Source organism: Cyprinus carpio, chromosome A7 (assembly GCF_018340385.1).
Source record: "Cyprinus carpio isolate SPL01 chromosome A7, ASM1834038v1, whole genome shotgun sequence".
NCBI classification, from domain to species: Eukaryota; Metazoa; Chordata; class Actinopteri; order Cypriniformes; family Cyprinidae; genus Cyprinus; species Cyprinus carpio.
The window spans coordinates 38,007,446-38,028,363 of record NC_056578.1 but is presented as its reverse complement, the minus strand read 5'-3'; the positions used below and the strand labels follow the sequence as shown (position 1 = coordinate 38,028,363).

The 20,918-nt window shown below is 35.2% G+C and overlaps 1 protein-coding gene across 2 annotated transcripts in view; it reads right to left on the bottom strand.

Moving 5' to 3' along the window:
* Positions 1–20,664, bottom strand: part of LOC109061742 (myotubularin-related protein 13-like) — a 129,177-nt gene extending 108,513 nt beyond the window's left edge. Inside the window, exons 1-2 of one of the 2 annotated variants that reach the window (XM_042761074.1) lie at positions 20,492–20,664; positions 5,622–5,707 (exon numbers count right to left, since the gene is read on the bottom strand). In XM_042761074.1, the coding sequence (XP_042617008.1) occupies positions 5,622–5,707; positions 20,492–20,546 (141 nt within the window). In that variant the 5' untranslated portion in view covers positions 20,547–20,664. The remainder of the gene's footprint in view (positions 1–5,621; positions 5,708–20,491) is intronic. The other variant, XM_042761076.1, reaches the window with a different exon arrangement.
* Between the last annotated feature and the right edge of the window lie 254 nt (positions 20,665–20,918).

Here is a 20,918-nt window from a genome sequence, read left to right as displayed (position 1 = left end):
ATTCACTACAATGCAATTAAGAGATTTTCTCTTAAATCGATACATTTTCTGCCAAGTGGTTTTACCTGATCTTCCCAATCTGGCAACCATGTGCACATGCTCTCTCTACATTATGAAAGTACTGTATAAGTTGTGTGTAAGTTTAAACTTTGTTTCATTTCAAATAGGGTTGGCCGATGTCTACAAAATTGGCATCGGACGATGTCTACAGTGAAACATCGCTATGGACGATGACATCAGGGGGCGGGGGGGGGGGGTTAGTGGGTGTGCCCGAAGCATGAATACATATTCAGAAAGGCACGGTTGTTATTTTGCCTGTTAAATTACAGTAGCTACATTAAATGTCACTTTCTGTTTATTTCACCACATAAACAGAGTAAGGAGAGATGACTGAGGATGATGGCGAATGATTTGCAAAATGTGTGGTAAGTACTGCCACTAACAGAGTACGTGCAACGTGAATCTTGAAGTGAAAGTAAAACTAAAAAGACATTGTGCATCAAAAGCAGTTTCAATGCCAGGCATAACAGCAGCTCCCTGATGCCCGCAATTTATATACAGTATAATTGCCCATTGATATACATATCAAGATGTTGGCCCAACATCGTGATGTCTATCAGCCATCGGAGATGGACGATGTCATTGTCTATAGGCCTAACCCTAATTTCAAATGCTTATCGTGATTATTGGATAGAAAGTGCACTACAAGTAAAGCTTAGTGATCTGTTTTTTCATGCATTTACTGAAAACAGCATAGATTGAAAAATATATATGGAATTTAAAATCAATATTTGTTGATTCATCAAAATGGTTAATCAATATTGTCAACCAAGCCCTACAATCAATCCTATAGTTGACCAAATAACCAACCAATATCCCTGTTTAGTGTTGTCAAATGGTCCCATGTAAGTCCACATGAAAATGTGACGATACCAGCAGTTCCATTTTAACATTGTTAATAACTTTTATAGCAAATGTAGCTATTGCTCATTATTAATGTTAATAAATTTGCTAAGGTTAACTAATGAGGTCTAATAGTAAAGTGTTACTTATTTCTTTTGCACTTTAATCTGTGCTTTTTTTTTTTTAGTTTACACATACAGTACAGGTCAAAAGTTTGGAAACATTACTATTTTTAATGTTTTTGAAAGAAGTTTCTTCTGCTCATCAAGCCTGCATTTATTTGATCAAAAATACAGAAAAAAACAGTAATATTGTGAAATATTATTACAACTTAAAATAATAGTTTTCTATTTGAATATACTTTAAAAAAAATAATTTATTCCTGTGATTGTTATTACAAAATATTAATATTTTAAAAACATAGCTTCTTTTTTTTTTATTTTTTTTACTTTTTATTCATCAAAGTATCCTAAAAAAGTATCACATGTTCTGAAAAAATATTAAGCAGCAGAACTGTTTCCAACTTTGATAATGAATCATCATATTAGAATGATTTCTAAAGGATCGTGTGATAATGATCCTAAAAATTCAGCTTTGCATCACAGAAATAAATGATAATTTAAAGTATAATAAATTTAAAAACAATTATTTTAAATTGTAATAATATATCACAATATTACTGTTTTTTCTATATTTTTGATCAAATAAATGCACGCTTGATGAGCAGAAGAAACTTCTTTCAAAAACATTAAAAATAGTAATGTTTCCAAACTTTTGACCTGTACTGTATGTTGTGTATTACATTATTGTAGCTATGTAAATGTTCAGTTATTTTTGTTATTAAAAAATAGTTATTAAACCTGTTATATTTTGACAATACTTTTTGCAACTAAATTTCAATACCATGATAGTACCGTATACCGTGATAAAAGCATTAGCAATTAATCGCAACATGAAAATGTGATACCATCATATGCCTACTCTGACCCTTTGACCATGGTGGTGCCAGACTTGGTGCTTCCAACATCCGCAACAATCTCAACAAAACCAAAAAAACAGGTGAATCAAATAAACCGAAAAATCCAGTGAACGGCAAGCCATCCGAGTTGACACAAAGGACACTGATATTCAAAGTAAACACTGTACAACTTGGGGCTCTAGACTCATTCTTTCCACTGGTTGCTCTGGTGTGACTAACTTTCTCAATTGGTCACACGAGCACGATCTGATTGCATTTTTCATCATGGGATTAATCAATGCATGCTGATAAATAGTTTTTCAGTTACCATTGTTTATAGTTATATGGTAACAAATGTGGTTGACATTCAACCAGTTCTTTTTCATCAGTATTATTTGTTATTTAAATATTGTGAAGGGGAGTTCCTCTTTTGCTGTGTTACAAGCCATGCTTTGGGAGCATTCACTTTCACTTTAGAATTCACAAACCTGGGGTCAAGTTTTACAAGAAAAATGAAATGTGTTTATGAAGTTTAAGTTTAAAAAAACGCATTATTTTCCACATAGTGTACATTATTGTTTCTCCTCTATCCCCCGCCTTTCTGAAACGTGTAGATTTTTACAAAGCTCATTGGTCTGAAAAGCGAGGTGTGCTCTCATTGGCCAGCTATCCAGTGCGTTGTAATTGGCCTGAATACCTCAAGCATGTGACGGAAATATTATGCCCCTTACCATATTGTATTGCCGTGTCCCGGAGCGCCGACACAAAAACATTAAAACCCATTATAAATGAGGCATTTGTTGCATCCAGTGGGGACATAATTATGGATTATAATCACTTTAGGGCTGGGAAAAAAAAATCAATGAAGTATTTTCGCTTTCACAACGAAACTAACAGCATCTTCACAACATGGCGGAGGCAGTGGCAGCAACAATAGAGCTACGTCTTCTTTTTTTTGCGTGAACATTTGGGCGGTGTTATGCAAATCTTCCCACATCGTGATGTAGATATGTGAGGCCGTGTTTAAACGAGGGGTTTTAGGAGGCCGTGGACGAGTCTTAACTTTTATAAAGACTATCTCTTTGGGTTTGAAACTTTAGTCTTTACAACTTTACAACATCTATTCACAAACAGCTTATAACACTCCAAAGAGAAAGGAAAACTTGAAAACGCATAATATGACCCCTTTAAGACTAAAACAATTGCTTGAAAGATAGATTCATTGTTATTCTTAATTGCATAGCACAACAACAATAAAACTACAATGCACTGACAAACTAGCTTATATAATGTATATTAATGAAAGCACTTGCACTGAAATCGCCTCTCTCAGTCTCTTCATGTGATCAGTGAAGTCTGACTCCTGCTGCACTGTGCTGCGGCTCTGCAGTGTGTGCTGTATGGAGCAGAGCAGATGCTTCGGAGCAGCGCAGACCATGCACTCGCACAAATGCGACCACATCTAATTTTAACTCGCACTTTCTCAAAAAACTGTTGCAGTCTAGAGCCCTGCAACTGCTGAAGGACATTCCCTAAACTTGCAGGGACTTTATGAAGCCACTGAATCAGTACTAAATAAAATCCCTATGGAATGGTTCCAGCGGTTCTAAATACAATTCTTCAGATATACATACAGTTCTTGAGGAAAAGGACCTTCATTGTATAACACCAAATAATGTGACCGCTCAGTGCATTTCAAACCACGGAAATGGAGTTAAATCCAATTCCACTGCCTCTGATAGACAAAACAACCATCATTCCTGGAGTGGGAATAAGATCATGTCCTCTTAGAATCACAAACATAAATCAGTAAGAATTTATAATGTTTAAAACAACAACTAAGGCCAGGACTGATCCAGACTGCATAACCTGTTGGCTGACCAGAGACTCAACCACCTGCTAGGAAGATACTGAACCTGTATTTCATTAGGCGATTCCTAGATGACTGTTTAGATTACAGTCACTACAATCAATGGGAAACGGTGCTCGCAGAGTTGCAGCCACATCTCAGCAGTTGAGTATAAACAGACTCAAAATCAGCCCACAAAGTGAACAATGAGCCTCTTACACTGAATAGCCAATGTCCTCCATGGATCTGATGCTAGCTACAATTTGGCCAGTTTTCTACAAGCAAATGCAAAGCCACGTATCATAAATACCATTGTTATCCAAGGATACTGTGTAACCAAGCATGTTTCTTTGGTTCACTTACATTTAAATGACTAATAAAACAGGAAAGCAGAGGGAGAACAGTCTGTGTTTGGCTCAGTGACAAATAAAAGTGTCTACAATGTGCCAAAACACACGTGCCATGTTCTCAGAAATGTCCTCTTTGTATTCATGTTGGTTCATACATTTTTTAAAAATGATTTTAAAAATGGCATGTAGTGTAACCATCAATTTTTCTTTACACCTTGAACACATGTGAGTGTCCACAACTTAATCATTATTTTGCAAAACATTTTTAATTATTAGGAATTATAATTCCTAAATATCATTTTGGGAAGTCATGCCACATGACATTTTACAACCTTGTCATGGAAAGGTCAAATTATCTGATATTTTAAGAGACGCATTGACCTTGACAAACAGTCTTGAGATTCTGCAGGGGTTCTCTGTATTATATCACATTATTTCCTGCACTTTTTTGCACTTTGGTTGCAACATATGATTTTGTTTTAGGTCAAAAGTTTAAAAACAGGTAAAAAAAGATTAAAATAATAATGAAAGAGTCACACTACTAAAAAGATTGTTTTTCTCTTCAAGAATGTAATTCCTTTTCTTCATTATGGTACGAGGACAGCCGCATCACCTTTGTGACTTAATGCTGCACCTGCATTGGTGACTCAATGTCTCTCAAAATATAAAACGATCAAAATGAATCTTAATTGAGAAATTAAAAACAAGCTCATCAGAAGAGGTGTACTTTATATTAGCGTTGAACCTTTAGTTTATTTTTAAATAAATACATTCTCTGAATGATGTGCTTTTATAGTTTATAGGATAAAAGAAGTAGAATGTGCAGATCATCATCTCAGCCCTTTGATTTCACGCAAAGGTCATAAAAATTACGCATTTCATCTTGATAAACAAGTAAACAAACAGTCAACCAGGCCACAGCCCAAAAGATTGAGCTGGACTTTGTTAGCTTTTGAACTCAAGAACCAGGACAACTTTAAAACCACTGTCACTGTGGAGATGTACAGCATGTTCTTCTCAGCTAAGATAAGCAAATATTTGGTCCAGAGTTAAGCTGATTTGTGTCTGTTAATTGGGCCAGAGTGTGTAGAGCAATAGATCTCACAGAGGCACAGCAAAGCACTTCTGCACACCAGTTAAGAAATGGACAGGACATGGGCTTGGAATTCTCCAATTAGAGCAAATGGAGGCGACTGGGATCAACCTTTAAGTAAACAATAATTATGCATTTGTTGACAAAAGAAAAGGCTGATATCAGAAACATACAAGTTTCTGAGGGTGTGGGCAGACGCATTCACAGATTTCAGGAAAACAAAAAATCTTAAAAAAATAAATTCATATTCTCCAGCAACGTCACATTTAATCTATTTAGAATCAAGTGGGCACAGCTGACCATTGGCAAAAACTGAAAATCCATCATAGACAACAACTAGGAAAAACAGAGAGGTAGAATATACAGTTTTTTTCTGTTCAGCTACTTCCAGAAAGCAGCTGTTTATGGATAAATGACTTGGGTCTACTTTTGGGTTTCTGTTTTCAGAAACAAAAAATGATTCCTTACCATCTCCACACCCTGGGGAAATACCGTGCCATCCCAGTCCTTTTTGGGGAAGCGCTGAATGATCTTGCCACATCCTTCACCAGACCCAAATTTATAGAAAAAAAAGACAGAGTATTAACTGAGATGTGTGATTTCAGCACTGTATTTTTTTTTTATTTATTTTTTTTTGAAAATGACATTTTCAAAACAGCATGAACAGTAGTATGGGGCATGTCAGGACAATCCTGAACATAAAAAAAAAAAAAAAAAAAACTGTTAAACGTGATCACAATTCCAGGTTTCCTAACTGGCACAATCACTCCTCATGCATTCCTTTTGGTCTTTTTGCCGTCCAAAAACCATCTTTCCTGGCCCATTTTTTGTTGACAAAGAAAGCAGTGTGTGCACAGGGCCAAGACGGTTTCATCAATTAGCGTTTACTAGTGTAAACATTGTAATGTGAATACCGGTCCTTATGAACACAAATACCCCTGGCAGTAAACCAAAAATAGAGAATGTAGCACATTTTAATAGAATAGTCAATAAGAGGTCAAAGTGACCCGGGCTATACTGCTTTAAAAGCAAATTTAAAGCTTCATACCTTAACACAGATGTGGTTTTAAAACATTATCAAACACTCAGTTAGAAAAATAAACTAATAGATATCATTCTTTTTATGATTATCTAGGGAATACATCACTGCCTATGTTTCTGATAATATCTAAAAACAGAGAACTAGAACCTGGAGTAAATACTGGGTCAGGGGATGATGGAGATCTTCACAGTTTATCATAATATGAGTTTGGAAAGACCACTGACAATATGTTATTACAGATAAGCAAAACAGGCCAGATATGTACTGGATGAAAGTATTGCTGGACTGTCACTTTTTTGGAGTAAATGACTGATCAGATGACAGACAACTTCATAAAGATAGTACTCTTTGAAAAGGGCTGTTAAAATTTGCAAAAAAATAAATAAAAATTGACTATTTGGGAAAATGTTTGCCAAGATGTGTGAATCTGTATATAATAGAAAAACTGAATCCTAATGTAAAATGACATTAGGGCCCTATGAAATCCAGTTAATTTTTTTCCAAATTCCTTTTTTTTTTTTTTTTTTTTTTTTTTTTTCTGGATTCCATTTTTTTCCGTTTTAATTTTTCTTGACTCATTTTTAATGGTTAAATTACATTTTATTAATTAAAAAGCATGTCTAATTAATTAAAATCATGAAACTTATACATTTTCACATCAATTTATTAAAAGTTTAACAAAAATAACATGTTTCGGGCCCTATGAAGTGTTCTATTTTTTCTTCACCATATGTTTTATTGTTACCTAATTAAAGTGTTTTAGCATGTCTTATTATTTAAATGCATAAAAACAACTTAATTTATATAAAAAAAAAAAATCTTAAAAATGTTTTTTTCCCCTCAGAAATTCTGCCGTGTATTTACATTTTTCTTGCTATCAAATGAAGGCATAAAACATTAATTTAATTCTTCTATAATCTTTTAATTATTGAAAATTAAGCAAACTTTATTTATTGGGAAAAAGGGGATTTACTATTAAAATTAAAAAATTAAAAAATGTAATAAAATTATTCCTAAAAAAACAAAAAAAAATAATTTTTTATTATTATTAAGTATTAGTAGAAGGCTATGAACATTCTGCTGAACAATAGTAATACATTTCTGGCAAATACTTGTCTTTAAATTAAAAGGGACTTTTATTTTGACGGGTTGCCGTGAATACCTTTACAGTTCTGTGCATGTGATATGACGCTAGTTTTACTCAAATCAAATGGTCAAATGCTCATGAAGTGACTCTCAGAGTAGTTCTGGAGATGTTGTTAATGTGTTTATGTCCTCATTTAGAGAGATGGCAGACGCTGAAATCACCGCGAGCCTCACGCGCGCTTCCATATGTGTTTAATAAATGAAACCGCGCTTCTGGCCATTCATTAACAGAGACACGCAGAACATGCAGGATTCAGATTTAAATTGACTTTTTTTGTAATGACCTACTTTTGATTAATTCATTCAAAATTGTACAAATTCCGTGACATTCCGCGTTAAACTGTAATTCTGTTTTTTATGCCTGGATTCCACGATTCCGTTCGCATTTTCCGCATCGCGGAGATCATAGATCCCTATAAATGGATAGTTTGCCCTAAAATGAAAATGCTGTTATTATATATTCACCTTTATTCTGTTCCAAACCTGTATGAATTTCTATGCATTATGTGAAACGCAAAATATATTTTAGAAAACGTCTCAGTGTCGGTTTTTGTTTTGCTTTGAGTATGCAATAGTTAATGGGGTGCAATGAGGGTGAATAGGCTAAATTATCACTTTTGCGTAAACTATTAAAAAAAAAAAAATCTGCAAAAATCTTTTCTTTGACAGAAACATAGAATTCTTTGACACAGACATGTCGCTTTTTTTTCTTGGAAAACAGTAGTGCTGAAAATCAACCTGCATCTAGATAAAATCATAGCTTTAAAAGTCAAAACATGGGCTTGAGCTACACTAAACAGACTAAGTGTCTCTCATGAGTTCATGTGGACCGTGCAAAAAGATATAAGCTCTGTTTTGATTCGCAGGGTCTTTGATTCCCAGTGTCAACACACACTTGATCTGCCGAACCAGATTAGAGATCAAGGATATACAGATTATGGATTAGGGATATACTTTCATACTAATTAACAAATATAACATGGATATAACACTCCTAAGCAAATCATCTAAAAATATATAATCAAAATGTTTTAAATTGCATAATTTAATGCATAATTTATCACCATTTTGTGATAAAAGATTTTTGCATTATTTAAAACAAACAAAATTGTCATAAATCCAAACCTGTATGCCTTTGTTTATCTGGAGTATAAAAGAAGATACTGAAAAATATTTCCATCCAATTAAAGTCGAAGGACACCATTTGGTTTTGAAATATCTTCTTTTGTTTTCCAAAGAGAAAACAAGGTTATTTGAAATGACATGAGGGTGAGTACATGATGACGTAATGTTCATTTTTGGGTGAACTATCCCTTTAACTGTTTGCAATCCATAGATACGAGAATGAAAACTAGCTTGTAACAGTCACATCTTAACATGTTTTATATTTGCACACAAAAGCCTAGCAGTCACTCCTGAGTTAATGCTAAGGTGAAATAAATTAGTCTTTTTCATGTTTATGTAACCCTAAATTTGTGTATTATTATGTACACTGTCTATATAATTTGAATCTCACTGAATACCCTGTAAAATCCACTTTGGAGACTTTACAGGGTATACAATAGCTTTGATGTTGCGCTGTCTGTGTTTACCGGAATAGAGCAGCTATCGGTCTCTGAACTGGCAGGTTTTAGCCAACCAGCACTTGAGAAATCCTCACATTCCAGAACATTCTACTCTAATTAGTTCATATTTCCCTCACCGTTCATCACTGCATGACATTAACATTAAACGTAACTGCCGTGCCCTGATTCTGAACCCCGCAAAAGAACAAAACACATAATAATAAGTATCCACTCTTAAAAATATCCTGTGAGAAACACTGTTGAACGGTACTTTCCAGTCCATATATCATGTTGTAAACTTGTTTTAAGAACATTTCAAACAACTGAGGTCTTAAGCAGGTCATGACACAAACATCAAACCTTAGCTAACAGAGTAAAATCTGGTCCTGACATGCGCGTACCTGCACTACGACCTGAAAACAAATCCTACAGCAAAAACCAACACAACCAAATCTCATCTTATTTCGAATTGGAGGAAAGACAAAACAATGATTCGGAATCTAAAACTGGAGTCTTGACATTTACACAAACAACTAAAATGTCCTCGATCTAGGGGTAGGCGATTTGACGTTTTTATATGATCGATCCTGAAGACGTTGAAGATCTACTTTTGAAGTGAACCATAGAGATTGCGATCTTACGTCTTCATAAAAATGTTAAAACTACAACAATAACTGCCTACTAGATGACTGATTCTATCACGTGTCTCTATTATGTGTCTTTCATGCGTGATGACGTCTTTGAAAAAAAATGCAACGTGAGCTAGCAGTAGTAGTGCGATGAATCAAATCTTAGTTTCAGTTTCAATTTTAATAAAACGATCATTGTGCTACATGCCGTTCCTTTCATTTAGTTCCATTTCACCACTTCTTAAAAGCCCAACAACGTCCAAATCGGTCAAATCATGTAAAGTGTCTAGTGTTGCATGATATACTAAAAAGGCATCTGACAATTTAAGAGTGAAGAAGCAACATGCATGAAAGAGAAAATAAAGCACAGCACACGCTTGGTGTTAAGAAGAGTTATTTCAAGAGTTATTAGTCGGTCTACATACATAATTACTAAATACATACAATACATACACAATTATGTTAAAATCCCCAAGTGAACAAACATTTGAGAAAGAAAACACGTGTATCAAATAAATTGGATCCGTGCAGCTCTTAAAGTGACAGCAGGCTAATATTCCTGTGGCTGTCTGTATGTATAATGTTAATCAAACAACAACAACAAACAAACAAAAAAAAAGAAAATCATTCACTGATCTTGACTAACAACATCATCAATAATTATCAACAAATTAATGATTAATAATTCTAGTATTAAAAAAAAAACGATGCACGTGATTATCGCGATATTTTTAAAACTGTATCGATTCTCAAACACACAATATCTATATTTATAAAAAATAAATAAATAAATAAATACAGTTGTTTCGTTTTGAGTTTATATCCCGGCCCGTCTTATCTCTGACCAGTGAAGGGAAGCATAAGGACACGCCACTAATGTTAGCGTTAATATAGTTCGCTGCTAGTAATGAAGGATGAAAGAATTTTTCCAGCTCCCGCCTCGGTGTACAAAGGTTAAGTGTCTCGTCAATTCGGCTTTCGTTGCAGACAAGGCACAAAAGAGATTGACAAAAGTCATGCGGTGTGTAAAATGTGCAATGCCAGTGTCACATATTATAAGAAAACACAGGTCTGCGGCTCATTACGGCTCCACGGCCACCGGAGCTGATCACGGCCACTTTAGTCAATGCTTGTTTTTATAGCAGCCACGCCGCGGCACGTTCCAGAAGCGGCTCTCCGCGCTGCTTCACTAAAGATAGGTGCCAAGCCACACATAATTAGGTAATTGAGGATGTGTTTTAAACGACTAAAAACAGCTACAAATCTTTTATCCTTGACATTCATAACTAGATTTGATATAATGCAAGTCATGAAGCGGACTTTTTCTTTTGGAGTGAATTTGCATTTACTTTTCTCCACCGCATTTACACACTGAGACTCTCCACGCACTTACGTGTGTGTGTGTGTGTGTGTGTTCACGTGCGCTCATGTTCTTCACACAGTTCTTCATGTTCTTCCTGCAAGCACTTCATTTTTCATTGATATTAATCAGATGTACTACTTCTTTTGTTCAGATCAAAATGTTATGACATTGTATGTTACAATTTTAAACTTAAACTGTGAACCTTTAAAGCAGGGTCTAATATATTTATATATATATATGGTCTGTTTACAACAGCTTACATTTTATACATTTAATTTAACTAAAGAATCCTGCAAACACTTTATTTTTTTTTCCTTTACTTGTACTGCACAAAAGGTGTTTCAATGACGTTGAATGTTAAAAAGACTAATTAATACACTTATTTTAAGCTTTGCATATGGTGAAGTGTTCTAATGACAGCTTTCCTAAAATTATATCCTAGCCTAAATCCTAATATAAGAAATATCCCAATATATCGCCTTGCTTACAGTTTCGCAACATATCGTATCACAACCCCTGTATCGTGATACGTATCGTATCGCCATATTCTTGCTGATAGACAGCCCTATTTAATTCATAGTGAAGACTATGCAGTGCTTTACATTTTGATAACTTTATTCAATTTCTGTATTATCTCTTACTTGAATGCTACTGTTAAATAGACCCACTGTACCTAAAAACAGTTTAATTCATTTATGTCTTTGTTTTATCGATTTGTCCTTTCGTTTGTTACTTACATTTATGTTCTTATGATTATTTACAAATATAAAATAACAAATGACTACATCATGATATAAACTGTTATTGTAAAACAATTACTCATATGGTGAAATGAGATTTTGGTCATATTTCCTACCCCTCATGCCCTCAAATACAAGTCAAATGAGTGTGATTTTGTGACACGTGAACTTTTTCACCATCTTTTTGTTTGATGGTGCAATTGAGCTCAATAATGACCATCTAATTTGGCTTTATCCTTTTATGCTAACTTACCAATGTTGTAAAGATCTACGCACACCTGTAGGCTTGGCTGTATCATAGACTGGTAGTTGCTCATCATAGGCCTGTGTGGTAGCACTGGCATGTGATTATTATAATTTTATTATTATTATTAGTATTATTATTATTATTTTTATTCATTTATTTATTTTTTAAAGGGGTAGAAAATGCTCAAAATGCTCAGTTTTTTGTATTTTTTTTTTTTTTTTTTTTTATTAATAGACAAGATAATGAACAATATGTTCCATGAAGACTATCTATTATTCAATAACGTTTCCTGTAATTTTATGTTTTTGTCATGGTATAGGTTCAGTAGAGTATTAAGGTATTTTACATTTTACTGTTAAATAGACCTACTGTACCTAAAAAGACTATTTATTTCATTTGTGACAACATTTAACATGACTGTAGAAAAAGGCAGCCTACTGCGGAAGATGCTCTATTAATAATGAATTAACTGTGAAAGAGACTGTTCCCCAGGCGTGTTCATGTGCGCAGATGAGCAAAGTATATTTGGGGTTTCAGGCACACACATAAATGTAACATCTGCTGCTGTCTGTGTCATTAATGCTAATCAAACATAAAAAGATGGAAAAATCTCAAAAAGAGAGGAAATCTCTTACTGCTCTTGAATCACTTTATAACTTTAATAAGAATCATTTGCTGTGTTTTAAAGTGATGCAGTGTTTTAAACTTTAAACGTGTTTTTTAAACTGTGCAAACAGGCAAGTCACAGGCTTGTTCCACTCTGGATATTCTCAATTGTACATCTCAAAATTGGGAAGATCGCATTGTGATTGTGTGTTATAAGATCGTGATATGATATTTTGGGAAGATCGCCCATCATATTTTACATTTTTCTGAACAAAACATCAGCTGTCCTTGAACATGCAACACATGCTACCACAAAGTTCAGATGCTGTAGATGGTTGCAAGGGCATTGCAATATAGTTTCAACATTATGTCGTGCAACATCAAACAAGACTTTACAATACATAGCTACATCATACAAAGCTCTCCAACATACACATCTATTATTTTGTCTTCTTTCTTGGTCAGCTATGGCATTCTGTGGTAAAATACTTGAGTATAATGATGTTAAACTGTATATTTGAACTCTGTCACTGGCAGTATCTACAATTGCAAGTTTCAAGTCACATATGACTTTGTGGTCTCTTTCTTCTTATAATTACAAATTTAAATCAAATACATTTAGAAATTATGTGGTAAGCAGTTTTGTAAGCAGTATAATGTACAATCAGCTGGTCATTATTGCAGATCAACCTGTTGTGGTATTATTTTGTTATTATGACTATCTAGTGCCTTGCAAATTATTTAAGAAAAGTAAAATGACAATTAAATAAATAAATAAATGTTTGGTTTGTTTTTATAGCTAATTGATAGAGGTTTTATTCAATTTCTTGGGCACTTAACGCAGGGTTTTCCAGTTGCATACCAGAAAGGCAAACCACCAAGGAGTCCTTCCATCAATGCAATTCTGTGATATTTTGGCTTGTTTTTTTTTGTGTGTGTGTGTGTGTGTTTTCACCCAGAGAGAAAAAAAAAACATGATTGATCGCTAAAAAAAATATATAAATAAAAAGCATGCCTCACCTGAAAACTTTATTTGCTTTGTGGAGATATATGGCTAAGTTTAATACTTTGGGTTAGGGGTTTGTTCAAATTCAACTAGAGCTACAGAAAATTAAAGAAATGCAAAGACTTTGTCCAAAAATAAAACATTCTCACATTCAAATATTTGTTTTATCTTGGTTACTTTTCTTATTTACTGGAAACTTTAATCCATCTTCAGGCATTCTGATCTAAATCAAACAGTAGAGACAGCTAAACAGTAGGGAGTTGGCGTCTCTTTGCGTCACCACCACGTTAACATCTAACCTGAACTGGCTCATCACACAGGTGTGCAGAGAAGACAAAACACATCCCATCTGTTCTGGGTTGTGGAAAAACTCTGAAGCCCGAGTTCTGCACTATGTCAATTATGTAAAGCAAATATTTTGCTTCGCAAAACAAGTGAGTGTTTTTAAAAGAAACCCCAGAGCCATCCCACAATCGACCTTAACAATGCCTCCCAAAAAACAAGATATGCAAATAAATATGCTATCGTTTGCATGGTAAAGGGTATGAAAGATTAGCAAATTTGTGATGTGAAAACATCCAGATTCCAGGAAGTACACCAGTAGACCAGAGCAGCTGCATAACTGAAAAATAAATGTCGGGAGCAAAATGTAACTCATAGGGTTTTTCAAAGGGATGATGTGCCAGAAATTAATACAACAAATAGCAAAATAACATAAGTGTAATTTATTTTGGCTGTCTGAAGTCAAACACACCACGGGGTGCTCTGAACAAAGGTGCAAAGAAGTTCAGCATCAAAGATCCTCAAACTCTTGTTGATGATTGTATTGTGACTACTTATTACAACTGATCCAACAAAATTGCATAGAATGAAACACGGTTAATGTCAGAGAGTTGGGGTAGAGGTCATCCAATCCAAACTGCAGTATTTCCATATTATCACTTATCAGGAAAAAGAAAGTGATCAATCCAAGTTCATCAACAGTTCATCAGTGAAACCTTTCAACAGCTTCAGTGAGAAACAAAAGGACATTTAAAGCAGGCAAATCATTTGACACATTCAATCATCTTTGTTTTTCCATTTTAAAAGGACTCTGAAGACATTTGCATTCATTTTTTCTGTCAAGCACATTTTGTCTGCTATAATAAACATCTTAATGGCGAACCCGAATGATCTAGGCCAAAACTGCAATCTTTTATTGCAAAACAGCCACTTTGACCAAAACAAAGTGTCACTTCCGTGACACAATTCCAGTCGATATCACCACCTTATCTTTCCATGAAACAATCAGTCCTGAAATCAACATCCTATTAGCCATAAAACATTAATAGAGGTGTTAAAATGCGATCAGTCATAATAAACCTCAAAGATTTATATAGTCTGCCAATTGAGTTTTCCACTGTCCAGTGGCAGCAAAACATTTCCTCTGTACATCAGAAGTGTCATTTCTAGCCACAAGGCACTCATTTACGCTAGTAATGTTAGCATAGACTTCGCATTTGTGATTTTGCCAGGAATTGACTCTTTGGTTTAAAGGGAAACAAACCAGGAAGCAGATACCAATAACAAAAAAGACATAAAAAGGATGACTATCCCAACAGGATGATACTGTAGATAAAAAGCTTCTTTTAATGACAAATAGTCAGTCATCAAGACATAATTCTCCAAACACAGGACACAAATCTTGTGTTTATTATTCTAGAGAGCAATTACAAATTGAAATGATTCATAATTCAATTTTGATTTAAAATGCAATATAGATATATATATGTTCTAAAACTAAATTAGCACTTATAAATATTTAGGCAAAAATCACTAACTAAACAAACCATTTTTATTTTTAAATGTTTACTGAATGTTGACAAAACTGATGCAAAAGAAAACTGACTTCACAGATGCTGATATTATCAAAAAGGGGCAAATATCAGTCAATTTATCAGCCTGGCCTGTATGTACAGAGGGTATAAAATAATCACCCCCTATGTATTTTGTTAAACCACCTTTTGCTTTAATTACAACCTTTAGTCTGTTGGTATGTGTCTCTACTAGGCATGGGCCGGTATGAGATTTTGACGGTATGATAACCTTAAGCAAAAATATCACGGTTTCACGGTATCATTGTTACAGCTCTGAAATGTGTTATTTTTAAATGACTGGGGAAAAAAAATAATAATAATAACAATAATTCCCCATTGGACACAATATATTTTGTTTTGTTGAGCAACATACAGAATATTAAAAACAGTAGCATTACAGTAGCATTACATTATGCAATCCATTTTTCAACATGCAGGTTTAATCAATACAGGATCTAATAAAGAAAATAAACAACAAGGTCTGGGATACCACTCAATTTACTGTCCTTTATACAGCAACATCATTTGCAGCCAATAAAACTGAAGTTACACCCATTGTGAGATTAGCATTATAGCTTTATAATGTTTGTTCCTGACAAATATAGTAAGTCACCAATAAGACAAATGCCTCTGAACATAACAATGTGTCATACAACAGCTTACTATCTCTAAACAACTTGGAACTTGACCTTCTTCAGTGAAACACTAAACACAATATTTTGAACAATGTTTCTGTCAATATGATAAAATCAGTGTGGTCCAAAACCACAGTGGACCGGGTGTGTGTTCCGGGTGTGTGTTCATGGTGTGTGTGTGCACTTTGGATGGGTTAAATGCAGAGCACGAATTCTGAGTATGGGTCACCATACTTGGCTGTATGTCACGTCACTCACTAGATTTTTACATGCCCCGCTGCCAATTTCACTGGCCCCAGCACAAAAAACATAGAAGTAGTAACAAATGTATTCTTTGGGATAAACCCCTTGAGATACATCATCTCGTTTTCAAGGGGGTCCTACATATTTTACTTTAATACACATCTGTGCATATGTCAGAAAAACATATGTATGATTTGCGACATCTGATATCATCATTCACTTCAATAACATGAGAAAAGCATCTCTGAGCAGTTCTTCTAAATTAGGAATGCGCATTGCCTTCTCATTTATTATCTTTATCTAAAGGGGATAAAAATTCCAGCTGTTCCAGTGAGAATGATGCGTGAATTCACACAATCCCCCACAGACGTCATGAACACTGAGTTCCCCAGCATAACACAGCCATTTATGCACTGGATATCTGTAAGAGCCTGAAACAGGGGAAACTGCTCACCTATTTATATGCCATGAGTAACAGAGACGATTCAGCAAAAGCAGCCCTTAAAGACAGAAGCCTGGAGGAAAGCCAGCTTATCAGAGGCTCTCAGTAGAGGCTAGTCAGTGTCTTTGAGCTACAGAAAGAAAGGCCTCACTCATTTGAACTCTATGGACGCTTATCATTGCTGAGAAAAGCACTGCAACATCACCAAGAAGGCTTCTTCAAAACATAAACAGTTGGTTATTCAGAGAAGACACAGGCTATAATAACGCCTGTGGAAATGGCTGGAGTTCAGCTCACAATTAAAGAATTTATGGGTATGGGTGTTTTCATACCAAAGTCCCTTTAAGGCATGTCATTTCACTTGCCGGCCATCTTTGAAACGCCTCTCGGGCATGCAAGTGCAGCTCCAATCTCTCTAAATGAAGAAACCAGTCAAAACCGGCCATCGGTGGAGCGTTAACTAGGCCTAAACATCACAGTTTCGATCAATGATTTTGGCTGTCCAAAACGGTTTATAAAAAATATTTTCAGCTGCCAAAATTTCAGTGCATCACTAGTTTCAATAGTCAAGTCAATATCCTTAAAAGAGGGCTATATATCGAGCTATATAATACAATTTTCTGTAGTAATATCATAGCTACAGTAGCATGCAAGTTTGCAAGGTGCACAGCCACTTTACTCCAAAAACAAACGCATTCAGTCAATCATGACCAGTCTCAGCTGCAATCTACCACAGTCTGACACAAAAGAACGCTGATGAAGCAAAGCCTCTGTTTTTATGGAACACAGTAGAATCTGACAAGCAAAAATCATAAAAAGGCTGGGGGGGGGGTGATATTATATTCAGACACATGATGTTATATTTATCTCACCCTACTGATGTGAGATAAATATAACATCATGTGTCTGAATATGTAAAATAGGGCCCTATGAAATCCGTTTTATTTTTTCCTAAATTCTATTTATAAATAAATTTTATAAATTCTGGTTTTACTCCTTTTTAATAGTTAAATTAAACTGTGTTAATCAAAAAGCATGTCTAATTAATTAAAATCAAACAACTTATACATTTACAAATCAAATTATTAAAAGTTTAACAAAAACTTTGTTTAGGGCCCTATGAAATGTTTTATTTTTCTTACCATATTTTTTAGTTACCAAATTCTGTTTTATCATGTCTAATTATTTGAATGCATAATAATAATAACAACTTAACTTATCAAAAAGTAGCCTTATGAATTTTTTCCCCTCAGAAATTCTGTGTTTTTCTGGTTATCAGCTGAATGTCACATGTATGATCTGGTTTAGTTTAGTTTTCTGTGTTTCCATTCTCCTGCCTTGTTTGTTTCCATGGTTTTTGATTTAATTAGCTCCACACCTGTTTCAGTTCTCCCAATTAAGTTTCTATTACATAAGTCTGTGTTCCCTCATGTTCCTTTGTCTGCTATCCTTTGGATTTGTGTTTGGTTGTGCCTATTCTTTCCTGTGGATTATTAAAGTAACTTTTTTGATTATACTCCTTCGTTGTGTGCTTCGTTTTGCACAACCTCCACATGACACCGGATGCAAAAAAACATTTAATTTAATTTATCCTTTAATTATTGAAAATTAAGAAAACATTATTTTTTGGCAAACAAAAGTAATTTACGATTAAAATTAAAACCTGAAGAAGAAATGTTGTGTGATTATTCCTTAAAAAATAATGTTTGTTTCATTTTAGTAGTAGTATGTACATTCTACTGGAAAATAGACTTCAAATCAAACCGGACTTTTATTTTAATCGGGTTGCTGTGAATACCTTTACAGTTGTGTGTATGTGATATGACGCTAGTTTTACTCAAATCAAATGGTCAAATGCTCATGAAGTGACTCTCAGAGCAGTTCTGGAGATGTTCTTCATGTGTTTATGCCCTCATTTAAAGAGACAGCAGATGCTGAAACCACCGTGAGCGTCACACATGCTTCAGTATGTGTGTAATAAACGAAACCGCGCATCTGTGCCATTCATTAACAAAGACACGCAGAACATGCAGGATTCATATTTAAATCGACTTTTGCAGCTTAATAGTTACAGATACCAGTCTCTGTTGCAATTTGATTTAAGTGTAATGACCTACTTTTTATTAATTCCTTTAAAATTTGACAAATTCAGTGACATTCTGCGTTAAACTGTGAATTCCGTTTTTATGACTGGATTCACTGATCCCAACCGTCCTATAATCATAGCGGAGATCATAGGGCCCTATATGGAGTACACAGGCAGTGTACGCTATACTGTGTCAGCCGCGCCACAAGGATATGTTTTCTACATATATTTACACTTTGGTTTAAAAGAAAACAGCACATCAGTGCAGCGCGCCTGACACAGAAGAACGTACACCGCCTGCGTACGGCTCAGATTCTCCAAAATGGCACTACGGTGATGTGGGGAGAGACAGAGGAGAGGAACTGTTGAATAAAGTCAAGTTATTTTTGTTTTCTTTGCATACAAAAAGTATTTACGTCGCATCGTAACATCACGGTTGAATCACTGATGGCAGATGCACTATTCTTACTTGGCAGTCTATGGGACAGTCACAAGACTCCCGGTTTTCATCCAAAATATCTTAAATTGTGTTCCGAAGACGAACAAAGCTTTTACGAGTTTGGAACGACATGGGGGTAAGTGATTAATGACAAAATTTTCATTTTAGGGTGGAGTATCCCTTTAAGAATCGTACGTATTTAGAATTGTACTAAAAGGCCTTTTAATTGCTAAAAGGTATGAACTACGCATCAGATGACAGAAAGCATGTAGCAGAGTGAGTAAAACCAGTTTTGATCATGTTGACACTTTAGAGGCCATAGAAATGCATGCATCAAATATCATTCAGTAGAATTTTGAAAATCTGTTTTTGTTTCGCCAACACTATATGGCACTTCTTTGTTACTCAAACCTCGGAATGAAAAGAGGTGCAAGAATTTCCCTCACTACAAGAGTTTTAAAAACAACTATTTCTTTTGACAGCTAAATTAATAACTTAAGGGATAGTGAACATCACTTCGTTTTGCGTGCAGACGTGCGCTTTCCAGATGACCGGCTGCTTATTTCGGCATCTGTGCATGTAAACGTGATCATGTGCTGTGAATGAGAGCAGCGTGGAGCACCTGTAGACTCCACGCGACTGCGCACAGCTCGAGACACGTAAAGTCCTGTTTCCTCTGCATCCGCTTTCCACAACACAGGAAGAGCTCTCCGGCATATCCTTGTGAAAGCGCACACACACACATCGCTCTCTACTGACCCAAACCTCGCGGCTAAATGTCGAAATCAATGCAACGTAGTGCGCTTAAATCTCCATTTAGAGATCAATGCGTGTGGCTTGGAAACATAGTAACAAGCAACCGCTTGAGTCACCGCGCGCTGTTTACATGTACACGCGACAAATACAGTAGGTGTGTGCTGAGATTTACTCCGTGAATAGTGCTAAAACACTCATTTATACAATAAAAACACATTATACAGTATGTTATTATGAAAACATTAGCATGAGCGGTGTTGTACAGACATATTAATCAATGGCAAAATGACCACACACCATCCTAGCCAGCTTTCTTTAAACCTCCCCTTTACACAAACACGTACTAGCTACTTAATTCATAACCACAAACAGCAACAGCAAGAGTTGTTCCCTGCTAAAACCGACACATACAGATTTCATTCAAAGTGAAATCCATCTGCTAATCTCTTGAACCACAGCAGCAGAGGTATTGCTTGTTGCTAACGGCCTAAATAAATCACAACACTCCTCCCCACACACACACACACCGCAGCTTACCAGCCTTGTCCTGGTCGTATCCCACCACTATGAAATAATCAGCCAGTCTAGCCATGGTTTCCTCTTTTGGCGAAATCCTGCTGCACAATTCAGCATTTTTCTTTCTTCAAAAGCACAGCCATGTTTGACACAGAGGGAGCCAGTGCGCCTGCGTGGACTCGCGTGCCTGGGCGTGGGTCCTGCATTGACTTGCACGAGTGATAATGCACATACTAACTACACTATCATACCGTGGAAGGGTTTCCCTGGCGTGTAATATTATAATAATGCAAAATGTATCACTGTTTATTTAATTAATTTAGTCTTAGTATGGACTATGCAAAAGTATGACGAGCACTGATGCGTCATGCCCTTAGTTTTGTGATGCCACAGTATTTAAAATGTAAATGTAAACGTAATGTAAAATGTAAATGTAACTTTTTTTTTT